The 15208-nt window shown below is 48.4% G+C and overlaps 1 protein-coding gene across 2 annotated transcripts; it reads left to right on the top strand.

Moving 5' to 3' along the window:
- The first annotated feature begins 1236 nt into the window (after positions 1 to 1236).
- Positions 1237 to 13147, top strand: spock3 (SPARC (osteonectin), cwcv and kazal like domains proteoglycan 3). 2 transcript variants are annotated; one of them, XM_029147330.3, is made up of 12 exons: positions 1237 to 1392; positions 1526 to 1648; positions 6930 to 6938; positions 7036 to 7075; positions 8015 to 8123; positions 8614 to 8722; positions 8851 to 8959; positions 9112 to 9225; positions 9298 to 9519; positions 9930 to 9992; positions 10608 to 10745; positions 10960 to 13147. In XM_029147330.3, exons 2-12 carry the CDS (start codon positions 1526 to 1528, stop codon positions 11115 to 11117), a joined length of 1194 nt encoding a protein of 397 aa, XP_029003163.1. In that variant the 5' UTR covers positions 1237 to 1392; the 3' UTR covers positions 11118 to 13147. The 2 variants fall into 2 exon arrangements, with proteins under 2 accessions (XP_029003163.1, XP_029003172.1); XM_029147339.3 differs by lacking the exon at positions 6930 to 6938.
- Positions 13148 to 15208: the final 2061 nt, after the last annotated feature.

Raw genomic sequence — 15208 nt, 5'->3', positions numbered from 1 at the left:
TCTCTCTCTCGCTCGCTCGCTCGCTCACACACCTTTTTCACTGCCTCCATTTGCACACACTTCAGAAAGCACGCGTTAATACTCAGGTTTGCAGCTTCGGCAGCTCCGTGCGCCGTCACCTGGCGTGGACTGGCGGGTGGAGCCTGCCTGACGGTGGGCTCTGGCAGCCATCGCGGCGCCTCCGCCACCCGTTTCCTGTTTACACGCCGCACACTTCCCGTCGGGGCAGACGCTTCGTTTTACCTGCGCGCGGTCGCCCGTTCGGCGCCTCGGCTCCAACACCCGCCCTCAGCCGCGCGCGCTCTTGTGCTTCTAGTCTGACGGTTTGGGCCTAACGAAGCCTCGACCCGTCCAGGACCCTGCACAGCGTGGTGCGGGTGACATCTCTGCCGTCCCCACTCTGCAACATACGCCCCGGGCCCCAGTGACACCGGAGAGCCGACGCAAAGCAGCTTTTCCTTGAGCGAGTGATTCACACCTCATTAACACACTTTAAGGATTTTCCTTAAATTCACCCGTGATGAACCAGCCGCTCGCAGACACGCGAGTTAAATATAAAACCCTATGTGTGTCAGGAGCCACGGAAAAGCCCCCGTGGTGTCCTACTAAAGCCAAGCGCACCAAGAACAAACGTTCCTGCCTCAACAGCCGCGAGACACAAAAACCTACGCGCAGGAGGGATGTTTTGAATTTTGCCCTGAGCTCCGCGGCTCCGCCCACCTCCACAAAGGATCCAGAGTGCTGCACCTTACACTGGGTTCTGGCGGCGCATCCATTTGCAGGCCCGACCCAACCTCCGCTCGCAGAACGAGTGAAACTATTTCATGAGTCACTAATGTACAAACAGGCCCGTGCAGCTCCCACGAGGCGGCTGTAATGGAGCAGAAACCTGGGACAAATACGGGAAAAACGCGCGCGCAGAAACGTTCATTTTGAGAAACAAACATGTTTGTTTCCCCTTTTCATGTAAATGTCTGACTCTGATCTAGCGGCCTGCTTTTGTGTTGTTCTGTTGTTTACACACTATGATCAAACGCCGCTACGGCGTTCCACATTTTAACTCGGATAAAAATCCACATTTCTCGCAGTCTCGAACAAAGGGGCGATAATTTCTTTTTTCACGAAACTAATCGGAGGGAAATACGCTGCGGCGGCCCGATAACGGCCCACAGCGAGCCGTCATGACCGTTTCCTCCGCACTGAGAGCAGGAAAAAAACAGAGGAAGCGGAGCGCAGGGCGCGCACGGTGCCACGCGCGCTCCCGCGCTCCGCTGCGCACAGACGGCCGGTGCGGAGAGGGGGGGGAGAGATAGGGAGGCGAGGGGCTGCTATTACCAGCGACAGCGAGCGGCAGCGAGCACATACAGTCTGGAGAGCGGTGGATGCGACAAGGTAGGAGCGGAAAAAAGCCCGTCGGCATCGCGACCGCGACGCCGTCCCCCGCGGCTCTGTTTTTCCACGCGACGCGGACGCCTCGCGGTCTGATCCGATGTCCTCCCTCCGTGTTGTTGTTGTGTGTCCGCAGATGCTGAGCGTCGCCCTGCTGTGTGCGTGCGCCGTCGCCGTCGGACGCGTCTCCGCGCGCTCCGACAGCGGCAATTTTTTGGACGATAAGTGGCTCGCCGGGCGATGGGACAAATTCAGAGACGTGAGTGGTATTTCTGGCTGCTGTTGTGAACGCGCTTCACCTCCTTATTATCCCGTTTGCACCCCCTCCCACCCCCCCTCACCTCCCCCATTTCTGCCTCAGCCTCGTTGGCTTGTGATCATGCGCTCCTCGTTTTCTGTCGTTGCGTCCGAGCGGCGCGCCGCGTCGCGTCGCGTCGCGTCGCGTCGCGTCGCGTCGCTGCCGCTGCCGCTGTGGCGCTCGTCCATCGGCCGCTCCGCTGAGACGGTAGCGGCGGCGGACCGCGCTCCCCGGAGCCAGCAAAGGCCTCAGACTCACAGAGACGCCAATGCGTGCTGCGCGACGTGGGCCTAATTACGGACGGGCCACGAGAGGAGTCCGCAGCAGGCCTGCGCGTGCTGCTTCAGATACACCTGCTGTGGGATGCAGAGCACCACAACAGATCATACAGAGTATTCGTTTTGCCATTTATATCTGTTTAACACGGGGATCCAGCGCTAAGGGTCCAGTGTGACCTCCCGGGCCCTTTAGGACCGTTGAGGCAGGTTCTGGTGGTCTCCTCGCTCCACCAGACTACTGGCGATTGTCCTTGAAGGGATCTGGCTCATTACGGCAGCAGCGAGCGCACGCACTGGCGGATTTCAACAAGGTGCTGTCAGCCGTCATTACCCTGATGTGTTTATACACACCGTTTAGTTCAGCAGTGCTCCGGTGACCACGGCAGCGCCGACAGGCTGCAGTCGTGCTTTTAATAATTAAAACTCAGCGTTTCCTGCGCTCGTCCCGCCTTCGAGCGCAGGTTAAAAGGGCCCTCGCAGGAGCCGGTCTGTGTCTGTACTTGTTTACAGCTCCCACTTTCCCCTCAGCTCAGGTGGACCCGTGTGACACAGCACAGGTCCAGCAGCTGCGCGGGATTCGGATCATGCGCCCGCCGCAGGTTGTGTGCGTCGGCCACGTGTCGTGTGGCGCTATTTAGGACGGGCTGAACTCCTTTCGCTGAGATCCGGAGACGAGCGCAGTGTGTGACGGAGCTGCGAGCCGGAGGCTCCGTGGGCTTTTTTTTGCGTCTGCGTTTTAACCTTGAGGCTCCGGCATTGGAGACAGCGCCGGAGTTCAAAAGCGCCGTGCGCCGCGTCTGCGTCTTTGTTCGTGCCTTTCATTTCCTGTTTCGGTGCCGTGTCCCAGATTGTGTGTAACCGTGTGCTTTTGAATGCTTTCACAAAGGCGTGTGTCGCAACAGTATATGGAGGGGTTTTTTTAGTGAATAGCGGTGCAGCAGTAACAGTGTGGCCTTGTGTTGTTTCCAGTGATACAGAGGCCACGACCCCTGAGCAGATAATGAGCTTGTTAAACACATGGTGCATATTGGTAGTTAAAGCAGTAGAAGTGAGGATGAGTTACTCAATCCAAGCATTTGGAGTACTCATTCTTTGTGTGTCATGTGAAACGATGCCGGTCTGACAGCAACATCCGTGCGTAATGAATGTTGGCCACAGTTTTTATCATGTACTGTAGGAGAGGATAGGACTTGATTATTCCCACAATGGGGTTGAGGTTAGACAGTAGACAAAAAACAAAAAGAAGACAGGACAGAAGAACAAAGCAACAGTATTAACTGTGCAAATGGAGTATATTGTTTAGTATTAAGTAGTTTTATACATGTATATACCAATATATGTACATACTCGAAGTCACAGTTTCAGGGAAATAACACAGTCTGTACAGATGACACTGTACTATTACTATATGTGGCCTGTACTATATATGTTTATGAAGTGAATATTGAAAGTCGGCCTGTTTTGATTTAACTCAGTCTGTTTGCATCTGCTGCTTAATTAAGAGCTTTAATGTATTCTACAGTAGTTTACTGTGATGCAGGTCTAATGAGAATGCTTTCACCACCAAAGCAAGTTTTTGTGCAGGTTTTGATCACTAATAAATGGTTGACACGTCACAGCCAATGTTAAAAAACTGTTGAATAACAGTTAAATGACACAGAACTTTGTGCTCTGCGTGTAAAAAAGCGATCAAACTATTTCTGATACTATTCACTCCACATTTTATCCTCTGACGGCGTTACGATACAACATGCTGCTCTCATTGTGAGCGTTTGGGGTCTGTCTGTTTCACCTGTCTTCATCAACATTATATAGTGTGCTGCTGGAGAGGATCCTGGCCTTGGATTTGAACCCGGTCCTGGTAGGACGGCTGCAGCGGCCCGAGGCTGTGCCGGTGCCGTCACAGTGTTTTCAGACATTCGGCTCCGCTCGCTGGACCTTGGCTCGCTCGCAGCGTTGGCACCGAATGAAGAGATAAGCTAAGGGGGGGGGACGCATTGACTGATGTGCGATGACATGCACGACGCTTAATTGCGTATTATATCGGCGAATTAGCAGCATGTTGGGATCAGCCTCGTCGCAGCAGAATCCACCTTCTCCCGGCTTCCTGTTCTCTCCCCTCCCCGTGCGTTTCGCCATGCGTGTCTGTCCTGCGCTGTTTGTGTTGTGGAGGGTGAATGATGCAGAGAAGGTACAAAGCTTGAGGCCTTTTCCACTTCAAAGCACCTCGGTGTGAATATGCGCGCGCGCACGCGGGCAGCGAGCTCGCGCGGGACGAGCGCAGCCCGTGAGCACAGCGGGAACACATTCCTCCTGCTGGACAGTCGCGAGGAGGCAGCGAGAAGCCAGGAGGAGACGGGGAGCCGTTAGAACACACTTTGGAGGCCCGAAATCCGACCTGTGGAAAATGAGTGGAAAGTAAAGGTGGGAAAAGTGGCAGCGAGAAACAGGTCACGAGGGCTTACGTCTATGGAGATGCAGATAAAACGCACACAACCTGTCTGCACAGTGTCAGATTAGGAGCTTAGCCAACACAGCCGCGTACACTCAGCTGGTAAAAGGCTGTTATAACTGTGGAGGAGAGAAAGTGAAGGAGGTGGAAAGACGGATTGAAAAGTCACTATTTTTAGCTTACACTCAAAAGGCCATTAGACCTATTGTTGAATTGAAGTGCTTAGTGGTTTTTGGGAAAGGTGGGCGGCTGCATGTGTAGTAAAGTGTAACAGGCCAGTGGTTTTGTAGAACGGATTCTTAGTGTTGAGTTTTCTGTTTTGCTGCTCTTTGTGCTTGCGTGTGTGTGTGAGTGTGTGTGTGTGTGTGTGTGTGTGTGTGTGTGTGTGTGTGTGTGTGTGTGTGTGTGTGTGTGTGTGTGTGTGTGTGTGTGTTCCACTTCCTCTGTAGAAAGAAAGCAGATGGCAAAACATTCTATTTCTATTAGAGAAACCTGGTCTCTTTATTTATGCTGAACTTTCAAACATAGGTTGGTTCTCTTCTCATTAGGATGTCGTGACATGTCGTGCAGTTTGACAGAAAGACACACACTGAGCCGCTATTGAGTCTTGAGAAAGTAGAGCAAAACGAGACACAATAAGAAATAACGAGTCTGCATTGAAGGTCATACGAGGATCAGTGATGAAGGACAAGGAGGAGAATTTAATTAGAGCTGAGAGACGGCTGCCGCTGACCTTGTTAACCTTGTAGCAAATTGGGAGGTAACAGAGTGGAGGACTCGCTGAGAGTATCTGGGTCTCTGTGAGGTAGACAGTCACACATGCAGGACAAAATACACGCAGGGACAGCGCCCGCCTAAATCAGGTCGACTAGTATGAATGCACTAGTTCTTCGTTTCTGTGGTAATACAGAGTAGAGAGCTCTCAGTAGGGTCCATTAACTAAGCCAAGCCTAGTCTAAATAAGCCTAGTCTAAATAAGCCTAGTCTAAATAAGCCTAGTCTAAATAAGCCTAGTCTAGGCCCATGCACCATGTAACACTGAGGCAGCCGAGACTCTGATAAAATGAACAATTAAGTGCATGAAATATAGCACAACCAATATTTATACCAAAGACAATACAATATAGTAGTAATATTATCATGCATTTAAATTATTAACACAATATCAATTTATTTTTAATTATTATTTTCAGTCTCAGAAATTATTCCATTGTTTCCAATTATTTTTGCATTTCGTCATTTACAAACATTTAAATTATGACCTGCAATAAATGTAAATAATAGGACAAAAAGTTTTTAAAATATGTCACAAACGCCTTATTGGACAATTTTAAAATTAGCCAGTTGACTTTTAATTTTTTCAAAAGGCTGAGTCGTTCAGATGGATGGCGGCTCACCAGGGGACCAGGATTCTGATAACCACAACTTAACCAAGATCAGAAGGAGACACATGTTGTTATTCAGTCCCCAGAGAAAAAGGGTGATTTAGCTGCTTCACAAAAAAAGTATGCGTGTGAATGAAAGTTTGTAGAAAAGGCAAAAATGCTTGATATGGACTGACTGATTAAAGCTCCTTGTTTAGCCTCTTACGTCTGCATTGCAGACCAGCCGCCTCCTCTGGGTGTGTCTCGCTGTGGTGTTTATTAAAAGCAGCCGGGCCACTCACTCCACCAGTGGATGCCGCCTTTATTTAGACTGTAAGGACACATCCACACGCAGCTGATTAAACCATTTGACTATTCAATAACTCACTTCAAAGCGTTCGGGGGAGGACTGGAGACCTTCACCCAGGATATAAATTAGTTGCTGATTACGTGTGTTCCTTAATGGACTCGGTACAGTTTGTACTGTACGGCGCAGCACTTTTGTAATTCTTTGTAATAAGCAGGAATCCAATGGAATAAAGAACATGTTTTTAAACCCTGAGCTTTGGTTTTGGATGGGAGCTAAACGGGAGCTGCTTTAGTACAAAGAGAGTAAAAAGGGTAAATTAGATTAGATTGCAGTAAAGTAGATCCCTGAAGGCAAATATGTTTATCTGCTCCGTGATGCCACACTCACTTTACCACAGTAGCTGATAATCATTTCAAACTACAGTTCACACACACATAGGCCTAATATTAAACCCTGCATCGTGGAAAGGTTCAGCCAGCAGCGCAAATCATCATAAGCAGATGTGCACATTACTTTATCACTCTCAGAGCCATTGACCACCATTAAGTCCCTCTGCTGCGTGTGCACGTGCCACGAAGCCCAAGACTTACAGCACGAACACAATGATATTGATTGAAAGTGAAGAGACAAGCCGCACACGAACAGACGTGGGCCCTTCGCGTCACATGACAGACAGAAAATGCTTCGTGACATCACCATTATATTGATTGAACACAGTACATCCATAGTGTGCATGTACTCAGAGTTCGTGTTCTTTTACTTCTCCGTCAGTTTGTGTGGTTAAACAAACCTAATCCAAACACATGTCTGTTTTCTGTCCTATTGCCTTCTCCTAAAGGAAGTGGAGGTTTGTACGATGCTTCATAGCTCGGTATCAGCCATATATTATTTCTTGGGTTTGGCTACATTTTCATGATTTTGTTTATTGGTTAACCTTGTTACAGGAGCCCGGAACATGGACTCCAGCCAAGCCCTTCGATCAAGGTGGGTGTGAGCGAGTTTGCCTGCAGTGGTGCTGGCGCTGTGACAGAAGCCACGGGGGCAGAAGCGCTTCTTCAAATTTCAGATGGGATTTGTGGAACACGTTTAGCGAAAGAACTAAAAGGAAAATCCGAAGTCTTAATTCTCACAGACAACACACGAAGTGTTCAAACTGAGAAATGTCCTGCATTGGCCACCGAAGGTCCTGAAAGTACAACGTAGATGAGCTAGTTTGATTTGTACATTTAGGACCAACAGGTCGATTATTTAGTCAGAGGCTGATTTTCGCGTCCCTTGACGAGTTCAAAGACACTCACGCCGGGACGAGAGCACCCTCACAGCAGTTATCAGTGGATCCTCCAACACAGACATGTCAGGGAAACAATAGTGTTAGATAATGCTTCGGAGGATGGAGGCAGATAATCTGCCAAAGCTGCTCTGGGATTACAGTAAGGTTCTTTAGAGCAGAGGTCATTCACACACTATTCTGAGATCAGCTCACGCGCTTAGATGCTGTGTTCAGGAACAGCTACAGGAGCTTCTTCACCAGCAGGCAGATCTGAAAGCAGCCAGATATTGGTTAGAGCTGATGCCAGATCAGGTGGAGGGTTTTAGCAGGCGCACAAAGAACAGGCTGATGGAGGATGGAACTGGTTTTAGATGTAGGGATACAAACAACACAAAAATCCAGAGAGCCCGTAAAAATAAAAGGAAGTGCGTCGTTTCAAGAAGGAAGTGAGATGTGAAACCTGTGAAAGTTTTCCCTCTGTCTCCTCTAATGGGCTTAACCTTTGTAAGAAGCTTTGAGAGGCTGCACATTGGTCACCACACACACATGCACACCCACACACACACACACACACACACACACACACACACACACACACACACACTGTAGACATTTGAATTATTCAGTCTATTCAGTCTTCCCTGTGTTTGTAGGCCTGGATCCGGCCAAAGACCCCTGTCTGAAGGTCAAGTGCAGCCGCCACAAGGTGTGTGTGACGGAGGACTATAAGACGGCCACGTGCGTCAGCCAGAGGAGAGTCAGGTAAGAAGACCCTCTTTAAAACAGACCCTCCAACGTGACAAAGCCACAAGTGACTCAAGAATCAGTGGATGTGGAGCAGATCGCTCCCCTCCCTTGTTTTTCTTACCCCCCCCCTCGCGCTCACTTATTCATGCAGCCCGATGAGCGGCACCACCCGCGGCCCGGCTGTTTCTCTCCTCTCCCGGCCGCTCGCTCGCCCGCCCGGCTCTCTCGCCGCCGTTGTGCGACATTGCGGTTGAGTCCATTTACGCCGTCGGCAGCGCTGCCAAAGGCCATGAATGGGCATGTGTGTTCGTATTTGCCGGGGGGGGGGGGGGGGGGGGGGCGACTGGACGGAGCACAGTCACGCCGTACTGACCTCGTTTCCCGTTCCCAGCGACAGCACAATTACGACAGCAGCTCGGGGCCAGTCGCGGAGTGACCCACACGGATCCTAAATCCGTGTTTCGCCTCTAAACAGACACAATGCTCCTCTGAATCTCCTCTCTAGCTTCAAAGATGCCAATTTGTTCCGGAGCCCGGGGTCCAAGTGCAAGCCCTGCCCCGTGGTCCACCCGTCGCCTGTGTGTGGCACCGACGGCCACACCTACTCCACCAAGGTACCCAGAATGCCACGCTGCAGCACGCGCTCACACGCGCTCACACGCCGCTTCCTCCCGGCGCCGGCGCGCCCCCATTTCACTTCCTCGTCTGTCTCTTTCTTTTTGCCTCTGTCTCCGTCGCTCAGTGTAAGTTAGACTACCAGGCGTGCATCACGGGGAAGAAGATCGCCATGAAGTGCTCCGGCATGTGTCCCTGCCCCTCGCAGCTGGAGCACGGCTCTGTGGAGAAGAAAGGTGCATAGATCTGCAGGTTCAGCTGCAAACTGGGAAGAAAGAGTTCATTTAGTCTTATTGAAATGTTCATTTTAACCTTCTAAGGGTTTTAGCAGCTTCTCCTACTGTAAAGAGTCCTTAAAGCATTATTCACGGGCGCTGTCGCGTTTCAGTGTGCAGCGAGTCGGACCTGAAGGAGGTGGTGAGCCGCCTGAGAGACTGGTTCAGAGTGCTGCGTGAAAATGGCAACCACAAGAGAGTCAAGATCCAGAAGCCTGAGAAGAACAGTGAGTCGCAGCATCAGTGAAGTGGAGGCGGTCGCTATAATACGAGTGTAACCGGACCGTTTCTTTCCACAGAGTTTGAGGTCGGGGCGTCACCTGTTTGTAAGGACCCTCTGGGCTGGATGTTCTCCCGCTTGGACACCAACTTCGACGTCCAGCTCGACCAATCGGAGATCAGGAGCCTCTACGTGGACCGGAACGAGCCGTGCTCCGAGGCCTTCTTCAAATCCTGCGACACGCATGCGGACAGAGGGATCAGCAGCTCCGAGTGGTGCACCTGTTTCCAGAGGTACACAGGTATGATGTCTGGCTATTCACTTCACTATAGTGGATTCTTTTGTTTTAGTCTAGTGGTGGTAAAGACGGCCCAAACAAGTTTTACATTTACCAGCTTTGAGGGTAAATATGCTGAATATCGTCCAGCCAATCAGATTGCAGTGTTCTCCCTTGACAATTTACTACTGCACTTGCAGCACATTGCATTGCATTAAAACACCTTTGTATAGGACCGAGCACGAAGAAGTTGTGTTTTTTTTTGGGTTGTAACAAAATGAGTCACCAGAGCTGCACAAAGACAGCCGGATAACAAATAGCATGACGGATGCAGAAAGTACACAGAGGAGGCAAGGTTCACGCAAACAGATGTACTCGCAGAACAGCAGACTCGTGCAGTTTGTCACCACAACCCCTTTGTCTCTGCCTCTCAGACTCCCCCTGTAAAGCAGAGCTATCCAGTATCAACAAAAAGCAAGCGGGGAAGAAGCTGCTGGGTGAGACACACACACACACACACACACACACACACACAGACACACACACACACACACAGACATGCCATGCACGGACACAGACATGCACACACACACACACACTCACACACACACACACACACACACACAGACACACACACACACACACACACTCACACACACACACACACACACACACACAGACACACACACACACACACACAGACATACCATGCACGGACACAGACATGCACACACACACACACACACACACACACACACACACACACACACACACACACACACAGACATGCACACACACACACACACACACACACACACACACACACACACACACACACACACGGCCGTGCACACACACAGACACACACACACACAGACATGCACGCACACAGACACACACAGACACGCACACACACACACACACACACACACACACAGACATGCACGCACACAGACACGCACAGACACACACACACGCACACACGCACACACACACAGACATGCACGCACACAGACACGCACAGACACACACACACACACACGCACACACGCACACACTCTTCAGACCCCTCCTCATTGAGTGTGTCTGTGGCTTCTGGCTCGTCGGTGCAGGTCAGTATCTGCCGTCCTGCGATGAGGACGGCTACTACAGGTCCCACCAGTGTCACAGCAGCAGTGGACAGTGCTGGTGTGTGGACCGATACGGCAACGAGGCGGCCGGGTCACGCACCCACGGACCGGCAGACTGTGGTAGGCACAAAAACACATCCACTTTCCAACGTAACACACTCCATAACCTGTGACCTCAGTCATATCTGCAGGTGGTTTCATGTAAAGGGAATTTTAGAGCTTTTTCATATTTTTGCTTGAAAATAATTAATTTCCCAAAATGCCCACGTTTACCTTTGACCGACTTGTACCTTTGACTGACTTCGGCCCTCGCGTTTCCACCTGTCGTTGCCAGGTGTGGTCCTGGAGTCGTCCGGAGACCTCGGAAGCGGGGACTCGCTCTTCGCCGACGACGACGAGGACTCGTTCGTCCTCAACGACCAGGTGGGGATGGACGACGAGGACGACGAGGACGAGGAGGACGACGACGTCAACGATGAATATCTGTCGTAATGTTACAAAAAAAAAAAGAAAACACGTAAACAAAAACTGTTTCTTTCGTCAAACTGCACGTTTCTAGGTGACTCCCCCCAGACAGATACTTATTCATACTAACAGCCTATGGACTACTCTCTGTGTATTGTTTGTTCATATGAAAAAAAAAAAATCCTAAAATGTTGTCTGAGTATAAAATATATATGATCGGTTCATGGCACTTGTTCACCTGTGTGTCAGACAACCAGAGAATATAACAAGGACTGACCGACGCCAGTCCAGTATTTGGGATTTGGTCGTGTCCTCCCTTCATTGGACGACAGTCCACGTCTTAGTGTGTCCTGTCCTTGTGCAGCACTGATGCCTGAGTATGTTGGTGCCTGAGGCGCAATGTAAAAGAGATTTCCCCTCCTTCATCCCTTCATCCTCTCCTCGTCCTCGGTTCCTGTGTATAGGTGGGATGTTGATGATGTAGATAGGAGAATATTGCACTTTTTAGGTTTCTTTTCATCTTCGATTTGTAACCGTGACTGTAACTGTGTGGAATAAAACAAGATAAGAATTAGACATGCTTCATTAGGAGAATTAAGGCAAAAAATAATAATAATAATAAAAAAATAACAGCGTGAACTTGATAACAATCAGAACCGACATGCTAGCTGTTTTCATTAAGACACAAATCAAGTCAAATCATCTCACAGGCTCAACAACAAGAAGAGACAAATTACTGCTTGGCCGGCAGTGTTCGGGGGAAAATATTATCTATTTTTCTAATCCCTTATTGAATGAACACAGAAGATGAAACAGATTTGTTGTAGCGTGTCTAATATCGTGTGATGTTTCAGTCTGAAAGAACCAGAGGCTAAACCTTTGTGGGACTCAAAACAAAATGGAGCTGGAGGTTAAAAATTCCCCGAAGCGTGTGCAGATGAAAGTACACTTTTAAGTCGCAAACTGCTCAAATCTGCGTGGTAAAAAAATAAAATAAAATAAAAATGTTTACTGACCTTTAATGTGTCAGCGAGCTCAAAGAAAAGCCTCATCCGAGTTCAGTGGACGCCGTGGCCTCCTCGTGGGTTTAGATTTTCACACACAAGACTCAGACTTGACAGGATTTGAGCACGCGGCGAAACAGAGCAAATCTCATGCACAGTAGTAAAACCACAGAGCCGCGCAGTCCTGTTGGAAATAAAGGGGGATAAATAGTAAGGTGCCTTTTACTGGTAAAGGAAGTGGCTGGGACTGTGCTCACTGGACTGACTGCAGGGCTCAGGCGCTAGTTTGGGGTTTGTGCGCCCTCTGTTTCGGGGGTTCTCTTACGGCGGCCATATTCCAGATGTTTTGACTTATTACAGTGGATAGTTAGAATGTAGATAAGCACAGAGATACTTAGCAGTTAAGGCAAACCAACACAGTAGATTCTGCTGGATTTGAAGATGTTTTATATATTAGTACACTGGCTAGGAAGCTTTGGTTTAGACAGCTTTATATGAAAAAAAAAGATGAAAATCTACAGTATTTTGCTTTTACTTTGTTTTTGAAGCTTGATTTGTACCTGATCTGCTGTAACTACTTATATAGTGTGTATCTGTCCGGGTTAAAACCCGAAACTGAGCCCAGTTTTGTGTATTCTTCATTGTATGACTATGTTCTGTGACTGTTTACACAGACCTGGGACCAGTCACACTATGTTTCTTTCCAATCTGTCACCCGGCTTCGTTTAGAATCAAACATCTGTTGAAATTCCATGTTAAGACATGAAAAGTGCCATCTCGACGTCTAGTAGTCCTCGTTTTCTTTTCCCGGTTCCTTTTAACTTGGAATTTCAATGCACTTCCTGAACTGGAAAGCATTTCAGTCCATTTCAGTGCTGTTTGTTTGAGCGTGATGACATGCAAATCATTTCGATGACCTCAGACACTGTAGCCACTCTGAACCAATCGCGCACTGTCGTCACAGCTCTGATAGTGTTTAACGGTTATGAAACAGATGCATTTTTTACAGTGTATGTATGATTTGCTTAAATAAAAGCTATATTGACCAATATATACCTGACTGCGCTGTCACGTGTTCTGTTGGTGTGCAGCTGTGCTGGAGCTAAATATAAAATGAAGTGACAACATCTGTCAGGTGGAGATGTCTGCGTGACGTGGATTTAGAGGCAGAGCACCGACAAACTCGACTTGTTGTAGGCAGTGGGTCCTCTGTGCAAAGGCTTTCTTGCAATATGTGAGAGAAGAACAGGTGGAAATCATTCTGGTATCCAGTACTCAGAGTACTATCACACGTGAACACACACACAGGGAACACACTTCCACTAAATCAATAGGTGTAGGAAAAGGGTGCGTTCACTGACCTGAATGAAAACAACTGTTTCCCCTTAGTTCAACGTGTGAACATTTCACACTGTGTGTGTGCGTGTGTGTGTGTGTGTGTGTGTGTGTGTGTGTGTGTGTGTGTGTGTGTGTGTGTGTGTGTGTGTGTGTGTGTGTGTTGGCACCAGGACCTGTCAGCAGCAGCTCCACATCAGGAAGTCAACGCTTTCATATCCAGTGTTCATTTTCTCGCGCTTTTCCTCCAGCCGCGTGCGCTGACTGGAGGAACGTGCAGAGATGCCATCTCACAGCTAATGTCCACACAGTGGAGGCTGATGTTGGAGGCAGTTCAACAATCTAAAGTGATCTGAAGACGGGATGACTGAGCGCTGATGGAAAATGCCCCGAGTATCAGGAACCGCTTTTAACTTCCGGAAGTCAGGTTTCTTAAAAAGGCAATAAACGCTTGTACGGTTGTTTTATTGCTTCTGCGCTGCTGCCGTTTTATGGATGTGGTGAGGTGTTGCTGCTGTATGAGCTGTGATCACTCTCTCAGCGTGTGATTTTAGGGACAGTGGCAGTAGCAAGATTGACTCAGATCTCCTCCACACTTGCTCGTTGTCACTAGACACCCAACAATAATAACACTGTGTAGGTAAAGGAATGACTGGGAGTAAATGTGTTAGCGTTTACTGATGATGGTGATGATGTACTGTAGCACAATGTTGATCTGTTCAAACTAAAGGGAAATAATTTGAGGACTCACAGGAGACATTACAAAACTAAGTGGTCAGAACTGAAGCAGATAAAATGTAATGAACATAAATTAATGGTTGAAGCCTACAATTATGCACAAAACTACACATACCTATTATATATTAGAAAGGGTTTCATTTATACAACCCGCTGTAAGTATAAGTAAGTATAAGTATAAGTATGTGTTTGGGTTATGATCGCCGTCCTTGCGTTGTCGTATTTTGTATGACATTTGCGGCACCGTGGGCTGTTCTGGTTGTTTGTGTTCCACAGGAAGCACCATTCTAAAAGCTCATGCTGAACTCTCAGCGCAGGCTGCTGAGGAGGCAGTGTGGCTCATCTTAATGGTTAAGTCACTCTTGGTCAATACACACGCACACACGCACACACACACACACACACACACACACACACACACACACACACACACACACACACACACTTAGAAAGCTCCTGTTACTGCGCCTGAGTCAGCACAAACAATAGACCTCCATCTAGCAGCAGGACAGGACCATTTTTGTAAACTCTTTCCCAGTTGAAGAGCTTCAGCCCTTCTGTCATGAAGCAAATATTATTTTACACACCGTCTGTGCAGAGGAAAACTACAGAAATTTGCACAGCAATGAAACTGAATTTAATTTCAAAATCTTCCAGTGTCCAAAAGCAATAGAATAGAGCTTTTATGTGCTGTAATAGTCTTTTAATGTGATTAGATTATGTTTGTAAGTCAAACAATTAATCAAGTGAAAATAATTAATAAGGAAATATATTAAAGTCTAAGCTGTTAAATCTCACTGCTTCCTGTTGAAGGATGATGTTTCCTGTGTCTGAGTCCAGTGACAAAGGTTTCCAGGAACGCTCTGAGTACTACAGAATCACTTAGGTGTGACTCACCAGCCATTGAGCGGTTCCACTGGATTCCTGTTTTATGGAGGTGGGCAGCAGTGGGCAGAGAGCTTTCCCATCAATAACGTCTAACTGCTTAGCGGCTTGATCCTTGCCTAGTCAATGCCGGATTAAAAAGAAACGGGAGAGGAG

Source organism: Betta splendens, chromosome 1 (assembly GCF_900634795.4).
Source record: "Betta splendens chromosome 1, fBetSpl5.4, whole genome shotgun sequence".
Taxonomy (NCBI): domain Eukaryota; kingdom Metazoa; phylum Chordata; class Actinopteri; order Anabantiformes; family Osphronemidae; genus Betta; species Betta splendens.
This window is presented reverse-complemented; position numbering and strand designations above follow the sequence as displayed.